Source organism: Palaemon carinicauda, chromosome 24 (assembly GCF_036898095.1).
Source record: "Palaemon carinicauda isolate YSFRI2023 chromosome 24, ASM3689809v2, whole genome shotgun sequence".
Lineage (NCBI taxonomy): Eukaryota > Metazoa > Arthropoda > Malacostraca > Decapoda > Palaemonidae > Palaemon > Palaemon carinicauda.
In genome coordinates, this window is record NC_090748.1 from 70033143 (window position 1) to 70049062 (window position 15920).

At 43.1% G+C, this 15920-nt stretch overlaps 1 protein-coding gene across 1 annotated transcript in view; it reads left to right on the forward strand.

Annotated features, from left to right (window-relative positions):
- scf (Calumenin scf) overlaps positions 1–15920 on the forward strand; it is a 71408-nt gene that overhangs the window by 20834 nt on the left and 34654 nt on the right. Inside the window, exons 4-5 of the mRNA XM_068348175.1 lie at positions 6903–7096; positions 15350–15592. Of these exons, the coding sequence (XP_068204276.1) occupies positions 6903–7096; positions 15350–15592 (437 nt within the window). The remainder of the gene's footprint in view (positions 1–6902; positions 7097–15349; positions 15593–15920) is intronic.

Here is a 15920-nt window from a genome sequence, read left to right on the forward strand (position 1 = left end):
AGAAATTCTCTCTCGCTCGCGAGAGAGAGATTATTTAGCCTATGCTTTTTTCCCCATGAATTGGGAGAAAGCTTGTCTTAGGCCAAGTCCCCCTTCGGGAGGACTCCTTTCTCGTTCACGAGAGGGATTTTTTTTTACTCGAGAGGGAGATTTTTACGCCTATGTTTTTTCCCTAGAACTAGGAGAAAACTTGTCTTAAGCGACGTCCTCCTTTGGGAGAACTTCTCTCGTGTCCGCGAGAGAGAGATTATTACGCCTATGCTTTTTTCCCATAGATCTGGGAGAAAGTTTGCCTTAGGCGATGTCCTCCTTCGGGAGGACTTCTCCCTCGTTCGCGAGAGAGAAATCATTAAACCTACACTTTTCCCCATAGAGAGGGGAGAAATCTTGCCTTTGGCAATCCTTCCTTCGGGAAAACTTTTCCCTCGTTGAGAGAGAAAAGTTAATACGCCTACGCTTTTCCCCATAGGGCAGGGAGAAAGCTTGTTTTAGGCGATCTCCTTAGGGAGAACCTTCCTACCTTCACGAGAGAAACTTGTAGGAGTTTACTGATCTACGCTCCTCCCTCTTACGCCTTTTGGTTCTCCTCCAGGGGCGGAGCGAGAGCCTTGTATTAAGCGACATTCTCCTTCGGGAGAACAAATCTACCCTGCGGAGGAGTTATTTTCATCCCTGACGTTCTCCCCCTCGTGCTGGTAGGAGGCGTCTTTATGATCCTACTGGTTCCCCTCACGTTGACCCCTCGGGGTCTCGTGACGATCACCCCTTCGCCGGGCGTGATCGGGAGCCTTTAAACTTTCGTCATGTTTATCCTACGGGTTCTCATGACCTTAAGAGTCCTTCGGGCCTCTGTCGCGTTGGACTTTCGTCATGTTTATCCTACGGGTTCTCATGACCTTAGGAGTCCTTCGGGCCTCTGTCGCGTTGGACTTTCGAGTTCACACGACTTGGAACCTTCAAGTTTCAGTTATGCAAGTAGTCGGGCTCTGGTAACAATTAGCAGAGTATCCGTACATGCACGCAATTAGCGCTATGCACGCGATCATCGTCATTAAGAGTTTACTCTTATAACAAAGCCTTCCGACTCTCGTCAGCGGTCTTCGCCAATACCTCCAGACACTCCGACTTCTACCATTCTTCCCTTTTCGATAAGAAAGATACGAGGGGTAAGATATAAGGTTTGTCTGCTACCCGCGTCTCCACTTTTTCCTGTAATACACACGAGGAATTATCGCAGCCTGAGGATCCCTCGTGAGTGCTGCCGTCGAGGGACTTAGAATCCTCCTATTTAAGGACTCTAAGAACTGTGTTATATCTCATGCCTCGGCGATTTGCATCTGTCTCCTCGACCCGTTGACTCTCCAGCCTTAGACAGGCTATGTATTGACAGTCTGGGGTTCGAGCCCCGCCCAGACTCGTTAGAGCCTTCAGTGCCTACAACCTTACCATCCTTGTAAGCTAAGGTTGGGGGAAGCCTATAGTTCTATCTGCTGAGTCTTCAGCAGCCACTGCCTGGCCTTCCCTGGTCCTAGCTGGGATGGAGAGGAGGCTTGGTCGTTGACCATATATAGTCAGTCTCTAGGACATTGTCCTAACGGCTAGTGCAATGTCACTATCCCTCGCCTCTGCCTTTTTTGAGTGACCTTTAAACCTGGTCTGTTCTCCGAGTTCAGAGACGTCAACCTTCTCCTCTGATCTTAGATCCCTTCACGGCGAGGCTCACACCAGGCTAATCCTCGAAGAGACACTCAACTCTTCCAGGCTCTTCCAGGCTCTTCTCAGTCACAGAAGCCTCGGCAAGGGAAGCGACTTCAATGTCCCTTCTGGCTTGCATGTGGTCTGATACAGTCGGCTACCTTGCGAGCCACGAGGACTTGTCAAACCAAACTCTAGGCAGACCCTACAAGAAGTCCTAACTGCTGGGGCTAAGACAATGGACTTCTTAACTGCTACAACAGCGACAATGTGAAGCACTTGGATCCTCAAAAGGAAGGATCAGTAGTTCCCAGACTTCCTTTTGTTCCTCAGTGAGGAAAGCATCTCTCAGTCTCGGCGATTAAGGGCTATTGCGCAGCCTTGAGCCTCATCTGTAGACGGAGAAGGGGTTGACCTCTCCGCCTCAGAAGACATCACCTTGGTTGTTTAGGTGTTGGAGTGATCTTGCCCCCCACTTGAAATTAGACCATCTCCTTGAGACGTGTCTTACGTTCGCTGAAGGGTCTGCCCTATGTGCCCTTAAGGGCCTCAGACCCTCTCTGAACCTTAAGATCGTCTTCCTCGTACCTCTGTCCTCCGCTAAAAGGGTCAGTGAGCAACATGGTCTCTTACGCCACCCACTCTAAGAGATGGGGGGGGGGGCGCGAGTGTCTCGCAGCTTCGTACCAGGCTTGGTGGCTAGACTCACAATCCTTCATCTACCGATGGGAGATTTCGAGAATATCCACTCTCAATAGGTAACACAGGATGCAGTCCAGTCGTTACTATGCCCAATCAGGGCGTCAAAGAAATATCTGAGGTGCAACAGACTTTTCAGACCACGTCTCCGTCATCTCTTCCTTGTTCCAACAGGGTAAAGAAGAGAATCTCTCGCAACACCATCTCTTTCTGACTTAAGAAAGTTATTGCAAGGTCTTTTCACGGAGACCCAGAGGCAGCACATCCCAGAGCCCATCAAGTTAGGGGAGTGGCTGCCTCTCTGGCGTTTAAGAGATTTTTCTCAGTCTCCCAAGTCTTAAGTGTTGGGGTCTGGAAACACCAATCTACATTCACTGCTCACTATTTGAGCGACGTGACACATAGGTCTCTAGACACCCTTTTTATAGGGCCTATTGTGACAGGTCAACAGATGCTGTTACTACCTTACGCCCTTTCAGGGGACAGTAACCATTGGTTGAGGATTCTGGGTTACACTAGGTTTTAAGAAGGACATTCTTCGATCTTCTTCGTCTCCTTCTCCCCCATTTCTGGGGATCCTAGCCTGTATCCAGTTTCAGCTGGACTCGCCAATGGAAATAGGGTATGATACTCATCTGATTCCTCTCACAGAGTATAAGTTATACTCGTGGTCACGAGGTACCCCTTGGCAAGGTCGGGGGAATCCTAAGTTTGAAGGGGTCCGAGTCGAATGTTCCTGACCCACTTCATCCTGAAACATTTGCTTCCATGAAGTTGCAAACCTTCAGTCGTACTGAGATTCTGGGGATCTACAAAGAAAGAAGATAACGGAAGATTGTTGCTTCAAAAGAGTCTAGTCTGAGGACTATCTTCCCTAAAGATAGGCAACTCCTTGGCCACCCTGGCCTCAAGACTAAGTCTCCTATAGTAAAGAATGAGGGTTTGTATTTAGTGTAGGAACAAATGACAAACTTATAACAGAGTTTGTATTTTTCCTAACATACAAACCCAAATTCTTTACACAAATCTTCCCTCCATCACCGCCCCCTAGGATAGTCCTATCTAGAATCCGATTGAAGGTAAACAGCAGTTACCGACCAGCGGTCCCCCACCACTGACAGGTGGGTAATTACCTATCCGGTCGTTAACGACCTTGTTAAGGTTTTTCTGCCATATTTTCCAGCTCGCGCTAGAATATCTCCTATAATAAAGAATTCAGGTTTGTATGTTAGGAAAAATACAAACTCTGTTATAAGTTTGTCATTTTTCGACAACATTCTCAGCAATGTGTTGTAACAATGTTGGAAAGATATAATAGGTATGATGATCATCTTTAAGTCTACCTTGCTATACCCTCTCACACGTACACACACACAAACAGAGAGAGAGAGAGAGAGAGAGAGAGATATATTTTGTCCCTAGTCTGTGGCAAAACCTTGAAATTGTTTTGACTGCAATAACATTCATTTTGTATTTGCATAATGCATTCATTATATACTGTACTATTGTGTTTGATTAGTAAAGACTGCCTTGTCATGGGAGAAATCAGGGAAAACCTAGCAACGATTTATGAGTGTTATGTAATATTTAAAGTTGTTTATATTCTTCACTTTGCTCTTATTTTCATTTATTTTATTTACTTAGTTTTTCGTCACAACCCATTTTATTTTTCATGCGACCCACTGAAGGGTCGGGATCCACAGTTTGAAAAACGCTGCTCTAGGAGTTACCTCCTGTTCTTCCTCAATGGAATTGTATTCCAGTTCTAGACTCTGTGTTTCAGACTGTGAACTGCTCTTCTGGTGTTCATTCTGATGGCGTCCTGGGTCCCACTCATACGGGATATGTTGTTTGATGTATCTGGAGAATTTGTTGATCCTGGCTTCATCAGAGAGGTAATTGCTTAGGATCAAGGGGGCCTTTTGTTGGATCTAGGCCTACTCATAGACACGGTAGTATTGAGGCTTTCCATCAGGTCATTGCATCATCAAGATCAGAAAGTTGGTGCGACCGTTCTGTCCAAGACAGATTCCTCATTCTATCTTGTTCCAGCGGGATGATGAAAACTTCACAATTCCTTACCTCCAGACATGAAACTGGTTTCAAATCCATTAAAGGAGGGGTGATGCTATTATCTGGGTAATGTGGTCACTTACAGGTGTGTGGTCAACTGAAAAAATTAATTTGCATCATCATTTTGGAGATAGAACAAACATTCCAAGAACATTAGAGAAAGCATTTGGTGTTGTTCCTATATCCTTGCATTGCAGAAAGGCCTCTTACCTGGTGGGACTCTGGTAATTGACCTATTCATCCCACAACTAAACTAGCAGCTCCCTGTTTTTTTCTTGTTCCAAATCCATGGGTAGTGTTAGAGGGTGCTTTCCAATATCCATGGAATTATCTGGATGCCTTTGCCTTTCCCTTGCTCAGTCTGATTCACCAAGTGGCCTATGAGTGTTGATCACACCAAGTCTCAGAAGAACATTGATCACACCAAGTCTCAGAAGAACATGGTTGATCCCAGATGGCCATAAGACGAGTGGTACCCTGATCTGTCAGCATCTCTAGCACAAATTTTGGACTTGCTCATTGATCATCCCCTAAATCTACCTCTCAGTTGCAACTGTAAAATGATGATGATCTGCATTAAGCCTTGTCTTCCAACTGAAGAGCATACAGCTCCTCATGGGAATTGCCTATGCTTGTGAAGAGCTTCGAGTAGTCTTGCCCACCTCATTGCTTCAGGCCCCCAGAATGGGACTTGTTTTCTCAAGTTTCTTTCGCATCCCCTCTATGAGCCGTTGAGAAGGTCATCAGACAGAGATCTCTAACTCTCTGAAGACTGTCTTTTGCTAGCCATAGCATCGATGAAAAGAGTTGGTGAGTTGCACAGACACTTGCTTTGGTGTTTGGTGAGGACTCTGCTGTGTTATCTGAAGAGGACTTGAGAGCTCAGGCTTGAGTGCTCATGACTTCCTTATCACTGAAAGAACCAAGAAAGGTTTCAAAGAACACAGTTTCAACTTTCTGGGTGATAGTCTAATAGCATATGCTTCTACCTTGGAGGGAATCAAGGTACCAACTCTACCAAAGCGCATGAAGCCCTGGGTATTGGTCCCACTCTAGCCTTCCGAGAAACATTACAGATAGACAGGCGATGAAGGAATTTGGAAGTGCTAAACATTTTCAGCCTTTTATTCAAGGCAGTATACCCACAAGTCCTTGAGTACTATTAATCTTGGCCCCAGGGTGACTTCTCAAGTAGTTGTGTAGCCAGTGCAGGTCCTACAGAAGAAAAAGCATCTTGTCTATATGAACATGTTCTATGTAAGTGTATGAAAATTAGAATGACTTCTTGTTCTGCTGCTTCTTTCTTATCCCTCACTTGGTGTTGATGCAATCGTACTGTCATGCACTAGATTTGATATTGATGCTGATAAGCTACATTTCTGAGCACCTCTCATCAGAATAGATCTGTCAGAAGTAGTTCTCCCCCATCCTCCCTTATCAAGGGAGAGGAAGGTGTAATAAATACTAACACATTTGCCATCATGCACCGGGTATTTAATTCCAGACTGCGTCTCCCCTAGGCGAGAGAAAGACAATACATTAACGTAGTACCTGGTGCATAACCAGATACTGGCCGGATCCTATGAGAATATTCATCTGGTTTTAGTGGGCTTATTATGAACCAATATGTGAATCTCCCTATTTTAAATGACAAAAGGTTTGTATATACTTAAAAACAATAACAGATTTTAAAAGTAATTTTTCCTTTTAAGTTAACTTCCCACCTTAAGCACCCCTCTCGGTTTTGAGCCGGAGGTAAAAGAGGAAGTCTTTGGCTGGAGTGGGTGGGGTTACTTTACCACGGGTCATTAACTACCTCATTTACATTTTCAAGGCCCATTCCAGCTCCACTGTAGATATTCCCTGTTTTTTATAGCTAGAAAAAATTACAAATTAGTTTTAAACCTTTTATACTTTTATGCAAAAAGTTCAATTACTGTACTGTGTGTAGTAGATTGAAAATATAATGCTGAATTTCTTTTTAAATGTATTTCTGTTGGTGTTAAATAGGAATTTTATATTATGATGAGCTTTCAGCATTCAATACATTATGTCCTATGGTGCTGTGCATAATACTGTATTGAAATATTTAGTCTGAATGATAATGAAAAAAAAAACTTTTAGTTATCAATACCTAGTTTAAAATTTAAGCATTGTCTTTTTTTTTCTGAGTCTACATAATTGAACTACTTAAAACTGAAGCCATTTAAAATTAATTAGATTTCATGATAGTATTAAAAAAGATCATTAATATGTGTGTATCCTTCCATAAATTTTGAGAAATCTTGGCATTTGGTGTTTGTCTGCTAATTTAATGTACATTAAAATAATTGATTACATCATCATTCTTACTGATGTTCATCCTTTCAGCATCTTTATCAGTGACTTGTGATGGAAAGATGCAATATATCGAACTTATTTTCTTTTATTTACAGTAAAATTGTTGATAAGATTGATGTGGACAACGATAATGTCGTAACTGAAGAAGAACTTCAGAATTGGATTGAATTCACTCAGAAACGCTACATAACTGATGATGTTAAACGACAGTGGAATTCTAATAACCCTGAAAATAAAGACAAATTAGACTGGCAGGATTATAAAACAATGGTTTATGGATTTATGGAACGTAAGTTGTTTTCTTGTACTAAATTATATGATGGTCATTACAGTATTGCTTTAGCTGCACCAACATTTCTAAGTGCTGAATAGCCTCTCAGGAACAAATGCAGGATTCAATAAATCATTAAGCCTAAGAGCATAAGGGCTAATAGAGATTACATAAAATTCTAAACCAGTAGTATAGGTTATCATTGTAAAAGTTAAAAATTGTGAGCCTAACTTTATCTTCTGCAGAGAATCAAGTAACTTATTGGGCAGATCCAGTGTTTCCTGAAGATTATATTTATTCATCATCATCATCATTTCCTCCTGCCTATTAACGCAAATGGCCTCGTTTACATTTCGCCAGTTGTCTCTATCTTGAGCTTTTAATTCAATACTTCTCCGTTCATCATCTCCTACTTCACGCTTCTTAGTCTCAGCCATGTAGTGCCTTGTGGAGCCTAGCTGAACGTTTGATGAGCTAATCCCTTTTGGGGAGTGCGAAGAGCATGCCCAAACCATCTCCATCTACCCCTCATCATGATCTCATCCACATATGGCACTCAAGTAATCTCATAGTTTCATTTCTAATCCTGTCCTGCTATTTAACTCCCAATATCCTTCAGAGGGCTTTGTTCTCAAATGTACTAAATCTATAGGATTGAACCTGGAGCTAGGCAGATAGAGTTCCCATCTTAAAGTTTGCCATGGTGAACAAAGGCATGTGAAAAACAAAGACATATTCAAGAAGAGTGTTGGAGTCTGGTCAGATGTAATTAGACAAACTATTTTAAAAAGAACTGTTGATTTTGGCTTCTAAAAGTGAAATAATCTTAGTTGAAAAATTACTTCAAAGACCCTGTAAGTGTTTTAGTAACATTACTTGTGATGCTGAGTTAGATTTCTATGATTAATTTAGTAGGGAAGGATTCTTACACCCTGACCTTCCATAGTTTACTGTGGATAGTACTAATGGTTCTTTGAAGTATATACTCTTTTAGCCCATAGCTTTGATATTTATCTTTTTCAATATTAATCTTACCCGATGATCATGTAGCTGTCAACTCTGTTGCCCGACAGAAATCTACGGTCGGGATACGCCAGCGATCGCTATACAGGTGGGGGTGTACACAACAGCGCCATCTGTGAGTAGGTACTCAAGTACTTCTTGTCAACAAGAACTCAATTTTTCCTCTGTCGTGCCACCGGCAAGACCTACTAATACGCCGTCCCTAACTGGATTTGTTTTCACAACTTTTTGGTGAAGTACACTATTCCAGTTTTGAGCTTTCGCTATGCAGGGGTTTTATCTTCATTTCAAAACTTGAACTCGTTTTGGATAGATTTAATTATGGTGACGAAGAGAGTATGGACTCTCTTTCACTTTTAAATGGCCGACCCTTCCCTTAGACGGAAGTGTTGGTGTCGAAGAGAGTTTAGACTCTCTTTCACTTTTAATGACCGACCCTTCCCTTAGACGGAAGTGTGTTTAGGTTTTTGGTAATTTTGCTTAACAAAGTTATAGATTTATTTTATATCTCTCCGCCATTTATAGGCCTCCTCGATTAACTTTCCATTTATTATAAACTTATAAAAATTAATTTTTATGTTTGTTTATATGCGACCTTTCCTAATAGTAGGCGGTCCTTACTTGGAACCGAAGTTAATTAACATTGAGCCCGTCATATCGTATTTCCTGTTAAGAATTTATGCTATTTTAATTTTAATGTTTTTGAAAGAATTTCTTTGATAGTCTCGTACTGTTTTCAAAGATGAACTAACGTTTAGTTTAGTCTCCGCAGTTGTTGACGTTCAGAACGTTCAACATGCGCTCTATCGTTACGATAGAGAGAGAGTTTTTCACGGTTTCACGTTGCAGTAAGAGTAAACCGATTCTAGCGTTTCGTTCATTCTTTCTTAGCTTAAATGGTTTTAATTCTAATAATGGAACTTTTTATTTGGGAAACCTTTCAGTTTTTTTCCTTTAACAAATAATATGTTTTAACGATATATAATTGGGCTCATCTCTCAGGTTCTAGTCAAGAGAGAGAGAGAGAGAGAGATAGAGACGGAGGGAGAGAGAGGAGGATAAACGTTTCGTTCAAGCGGGTAACGTTGTTCTCGTTTTTTACTCTTCTCCCTAGTCGCTATAGGGGAAGAAGGTAAAACGTTTCTAGAGTTTTATTCTTGTTCCCAGGCTTTATGCGGTGAGAGATTTTAAACGTAGTTTATTTGATCTAGTGTTTAGTCTCTTTTCCAGTCACTGAATTCTTTATCTTTCATTATGTTTTTCTGTTACATTGTAATACTGTTTTCGCAATTACTACCTTTTAATGAAGGATAGGATTGCGTGTTTCAGGTACAAATCACTTAAAGTTTCGAGTTCAGTGAAATAAGTGCAAACAGAAAATCAAAAGTGATAAAGTGATATGCGCAAAGTGTTACAGTGTTGCGTTCGAGGGTTCGTTTGTTCGTGCCAGTTGTTCACCTAGTCCGATACCTCTTACAAGCTCCCAAGCCCAGGGGAGAAGTAATGTCGAAGGACTTATGGGTTCCACAGGTCTTTATCGACGAACAGACGTTTCCCTCCGTGGTTTCGGGTGTATCTACACACGTTGCCGACGTGATCACCCCACCCACACAAAGACGAGAGAGCCCATTTATTCCTCGTCTGCGGAAGAGGTTTCTCGCAGAAACCATGGACCAAATCTTGCAGCTTTTAAGTGCAAGTCGGTCCCTTCCGCGCAAGTCCAACGGCCTAGGTGTAGCCACTGGGTCAGTTCGGACTCGCTCCAGTCATCCGACGACTGCACACCTCCCAAGAGAGGCAAGGCGGTACCGCAACAGGCAGTAACTCCGTCTGTTGCCGCACCAGCTGTTTTAGACCCTCAGTCACAACGGACAATAGCTCCGTTTGTTGTCGTCTTTCATAGACCCTAGTGGTCCATGCTGCAGACTATACAGTCTCAGCTTGCTCCTTCATGCAGGAGTTTCGTGCTGGAAGGTTGACAATGCACCTGTTAATCTACAACCTTCCACGGTTGTGCGCTCAGCAGATACTGCGGCTGCCTGCTCCCACACTCCACCTGTGAGAGCTCCACCACCGATGCGCAGTCCACCCTGCCAGACGCATGTTCTTGCTGCACCATCCGTTGACATGCGTGAGCTACCGCATCAGCAGTGGGAAGGTGCTGTAGAGCTGCCGGGTTCCAGTACTATGCGGCTTTCTCCGCAACCCGTGCGGCATGCTCCGCATACCATACAGCATGCTCCGCATACCATACAGCATGCTCTGCAATCCACCGCAGCCCCTCCCACGCACCAACACTCAGCTTTTGTTGTTGCCAGCTCCCACACTCCGACTGCGGAGAAGGTTGACGATGCACCCGTGGGCCTATACCTCCCACGGTTGTGCGCCCGGCATGGCTTCCTGCTCTCACACTCTTGTTGTGAGAGCTCCTCCACCCATGCACAGTCAACCCTGCCAGATGTATGATGACTCCCACACACAGAGCACTCCGTTGCCGTGCGTGAGCTACCACAAGCTGCCGTGTTTTGACACGGTGTGTCAGCCTCCGCTACACACTGTGGTTACCGCCACTCGCCCGCAGCAAACTAGTCTGTCAGGAGTTGAGGCTTCCCCACACAACTTTGGTTGTTGCCAACTCACAGACTGTCAAACAGTTACATGACGTTGCCTTCTGGTCTGCTACTTATACACCAGTGCTGTATGTCCTCACGCTCCTGTTGTGGTTGACAGTTCAGTTTTTGACAGTTCACAGACTGTCAAGCAGTTTCATAACGTTGCCTTCTGGTCTGCTGCTTTTGCACCAGTGAAACCCTCACTGAGAGAACCTAGCTTTTCTCGAACATGGTTCCTGTAGATGAGAAAGTGCTGTTCTCCCTCCTTCTGATATTCCCTTGAGGACTCTGTCATTTGGAGAGGAGCCTTAAGCTGCTTAGCCTCCTTTGTACTTTAATTTAAGCATAACATGCTTCCAGGGAGGGTAAATGGTTCCGCTTCAGTCGCTAACCCCGTCTGTTGCCACACCTGCTCCCATAGACCTTGGGCTTTGTTGCAAGACATGCAGTCCAAGCTTAGTCCTTGATAGAGGATTTTTTACGGAGAAGAACCTTCTTGCCAACGACCTTCCTACCGGTTGGTTGTACGCCCTGTTGACGCTGAGGTATCCTACTCACGTCCGCCAGTTGAGATGGTTCCTCCACCGGTGCGACCCAGTGTGGGTTGCCAGTCGCACGTTGACGTTAAGCTACTCTCGGAGGTGGTTGTGGACGTTCAGTGTGTCACTGGGAAGACGTTCAACAACCAGCAGAGGTGACTTGTTGTGACGCAGTGCGGCAACCTCAGCAACCCGATAAGGGGTTGTCTGTACTACCCAGACAGTCTAGACAGTTTCGGGTTGTCGCTGTACTTCCTCGCATCCCCATGGTTGACAGTTCACAGACTGTGCAGCAGTACCATGATCTGGTGTCCGGCTCCGTCACGCATCCACCAGTGCGACCGGATTCAGCGAGTCAGACGTTGCCCACTCCGTTGCCGTTTCCTCATCAGTTTCGGATGAGGAACCCTCTGATGAGGACATGGCTGAACAAGAAAATCAATCCCCAGCTCTGCTATCCATCCAGAAGATGCTGAAGAAGGAATACGGCCCTGTCAGGCTGTGGATGAGTCTGGTTAGGACACTGTCATCCGTGGTTCAATTGGTGTCACTTGGAAGACTACACCTCCGTCCTCTTCGGTTTCATCTAGCTCTTCACTGGAAAAGGACAAGACGCTAGAAGCGGTCTCGATCCCGGTTTCCGGAAGATAAGTCTGGTCTAACCTGAGGAAAGGACTTTATCAACCTTTTATAGGGTCTTCCCCTGACTGTTCAGACTCCCAACCACGTTCTCTTCACAGACGCATCGGACGTAGGCTGGGGTGCGACCTTAGGCGGTAGGGAATGCTCGGGATTATGCTCTCGAGTCAAAGGACAATGCATTTTAACAGCAAGAAGCTTCTGGCAGTACGTCTGACCTGGAAAAGCTTCAGGTCTCTCCTTCAAGACAAAGTAATGGAGGTCAACACGGACAACTCCCTGCTTTGATGTTCATCTCCTAGCAAGGAGGGACCTACTCTCTGACATGGTGCGAGTTCGCTAGTGACCTCCTCTCCTGTTCAACAGGTCTAGACTTTTCACTAGTAACAAGTTTCTTCCAAGGCAACTTGAATGTCTTAGCGGTTTGTCTCAGTAGGAAGGGACAATAATTCCAACATATTGGACCCTCCACAGAGATGTATGCAAGAGACTTTGGGTCACCTGGGGCCAGCCTACCATAGTTCTCTTCGCAACCTCGATGTCCAAGAGGCTCTCAATACTTTGCTCACCTATCCCGGACCCAGCAGTGGTTCTTTTAGATGCCTTTCTACTAGATTAGTCTCATCTAGATTTATATGCATTCCCTCCGTTCTAGATTGTCAACAAGGTACTGCAGAAGTTCGCCTCTCACGATGGGACAAAGTTGACACTAGTTGCTTCCCTCTGGCCCGCGAGAGAATAACTTACCGAGGTACTTCGATGGCTAGTAGACGTTCCCAGAACTCTTCCCCTAAGGGTGGACCTGCTACGTCTGCCACGCGTAAGAAGGTACTCCAAGGCCTCCACGCTCTTCGTCTCACTGCCTTCAGAGTATCGAAAGACTCGAGAACTAGAGGTTTTTCGAAGGAGGCAACCAGAGCGATTGTTAGAGCAAGGAGAACATCCACCCTTAGAGTCTACCAATCGAAGTGGGAAATCTTCCTAAACTGGTGCAAGTCAGTATCCGTATCCTCGACCAGTACCTCTGTAACTCAAATAGCTGACTTCCTCTTATATCTGAGGAAAGAGCGATCTCTTTCAGCTCCCACTTTCAAGGGTTACAGAAGCATGTTGGCATCAGTCTTCCGTCACAGAGGCTTAGATCTTTCCAACAATAAAGATCTACAGGACCTCCTTAAGTCTTTTGAGACCACGAAGGAGCGTCGTTTGGTTACACCTGGTTGGAATTTAGACGTGGTTCTAAGATTCCTTATGTTAGACAGGTTTGAACCACTTCAATCAGCCTCCCTGTAAGATCTCACCTTTAAGACTCTTTTCCTGATATGCTTAACCACAGCTAAAAGAGTCAGTGAGATTCATGCCTTCAGCAAGAACATCGGATTTTCATCCGAAACGGCTACATGTTCTACATCTTGGTTTTCTAGCCAAACACGAGCTGCCTTCTCGGCCTTGACCAATATCGTTCGTTATTCCAAACTTAGCGTATGGTTGGAAATGAACTAGAAAGAGTATTATGTCCTGTAAGAGCTCTTAAGTTCTATTTTAAAAACCTTTACGAGGCCCGTCTGAAGCTTTATGGTGTTCAGTTAAGAATTCATCTTTGCCTATGTCAGAGAATTCTTTATCCTATTATTTTCAGACTGTTAATACGAGAAGCTCATTCCCTTCTGAATGAGGAAGACCAAGCTTGGCTGAAGGTAAGGACACACGAAGTTAGAGCTGTCACAACTTCCGTGACCTTTAAATAAAATAGATCTCTGCAAAATATTTTCGACGCAGCCTTTTGGAAAAGCTAATCAGTGTTCGCGTCTTTTATCTTAAGAATGTCCAGTCTCTTTACGAGAACTGCTACACTCTGGGACCATTCGTAGCAACGAGTGCAGTAGTGGTGGGGGCTCCACCACTACATTTCCCTAATTCCAGAACCTTTTTAATCTTTCTCTTGAAATATTTCTGGGTTGTCCGGAAGGCTAAGAAGCCTTCCGCATCCTGGTTGATTTGGCGGGTGGTCAAATTCTTTCTTGAGAAGCGCCTAGATTAGAGGTTGTGATGAGGTCCTTTAGTATGGGTTGCAGCCCTTCATACTTCAGCACCTAGGAGTCGCTCAGCATCCTAAGAGGATCGCTAGGCTCAGTAAGGAAGACGTACTTAAAAAGGCAGAGTAATGGTTCAAGTCGACTTCCTTACCAGGTACTTATTTATTTTATGTTTGTTATTTTGAATAACGGCTAAAATAAGATACGGGATACTTAGCTTCTTTGTTAACATGTATGGTGGTCTCCACCCACCACCCTGGGTGTGAATCAGCTACATGATCATCGGGTAAGATTAATATTGAAAAATGTTATTTTCATTAGTAAAATAAATTTTTGAATATACTTACCCGATGATCATGAATTTAAGGACCCGCCCTTCCTCCCCATAGAGAACCAGTGGACCGAGGAGAAAATTGAGTTCTTGTTGACAAGAAGTACTTGAGTACCTACTCACAGATGGCGCTGTTGTGTACACCCCCACCTGTATAGCGATCGCTGGCGTATCCCGACCGTAGATTTCTGTCGGGCAACAGAGTTGACAGCTACATGATCATCGGGTAAGTATATTCAAAAATTTATTTTACTAATGAAAATAACATTTTTAGTTCATAATTAGACATTCAGCTTCTTGAACTTTACCTTGCTGGAAGTGTAGGTCTTATTCAAGAAAAATTCCTTTATTTGAGCATCTAAATGTCTAGAACTGTTGCACAGTATTCTCATTAAAGTAAATCAGAGGTTGTCCATCTCATTGTAGGACCGCACACTTACCAACAGCGGAAACTCTGTTTTAGTGTCTCTTCTAGGAGGACACTCCAAAATCAAACTATTGTTCTCTAGTCTTGGATAGTGCTTAGCCCCTGTACTATGGTCTTCTATTGTCTTAGGTTAGAGCTCTCTTTCTTGAGGGTACACTCGGGTACACTATTCTATCTATCATTGTTTTCTTTCCTCACTGAGCTATTTCCTTGTTGGAGCATTTGGGGGTTATGGCATCCTGCTTTGCCAACTAAGGTTGTAGCTTATCTTGTAATAATAATACTACTACAGTACATAGCTTTTGTGTTATATTTATGGCCTGCATTTTTTACTTCATTTTACAGTACATGTACTCATCATATTTCACTGTATGGAGGTGTGAACATGAAAAGCAAATAAATTATCAATTCTTCATATTTTCAGAATGGGAAATTCTTTTCCTTCTTTTTCATTATGTGAAATATTTAACAACCTTTTAAAAGGTGTATTTCATCACATAGAAAGAATAGATCACGTAAGAAAGTACAAAATTTTTTTTATTTGCAATCTAAAAAAATAAAACAGCGTTATACACATTTTTATCACATTCTAGTCACAATTTAATCAAGAGCTTGCTGATTTTGTTTATAACTATAGTACCTTTTTATACTTATTTTTGTTCAGATATGGATCCTACTGAAGCTGATGATGAGGAAGAAGGAATGACTTATGCAGATATGGTGAAGAGGGATCAGAGACGATGGGAAATTGCTGATGCAGATAATGATGGTGCTCTTACTTTTGAGGAATTTACTAATTTCATACATCCAGAAGAAGCTGAACATATGAGATCTGTAGTTGTTTTGGAAACTATTGAAGATATTGATAAGGATAAAGATGGAAAGATTTCTCTTGATGAATATATTGGTATGTATTGCTTAAAGATCACATGTTTGTTTTTATGATTATTGGCTGTGAAATTATCTCAAGCAAAATAATTTCAAGAAAGATTTTAAACCTTCACTATATACATATTAACCCTTTTATCCCCAGGCTATTTGGAACTTTCCAATCCTTAACCCCCAGGGTTTTTTTTCAAGCACATTTTGCTATATATGTTTTTTAAATTTCTCTAACAGCCTTAATTTTTGTCATAGAGAGGTCAGGTTGGTCTCATTCTTTAGGAAAATGCTTGAAGTTTCTCAAAAGGTTATAAAAAATATGCAAAAACATGTAAATAGCAGTTTTTTGCAAG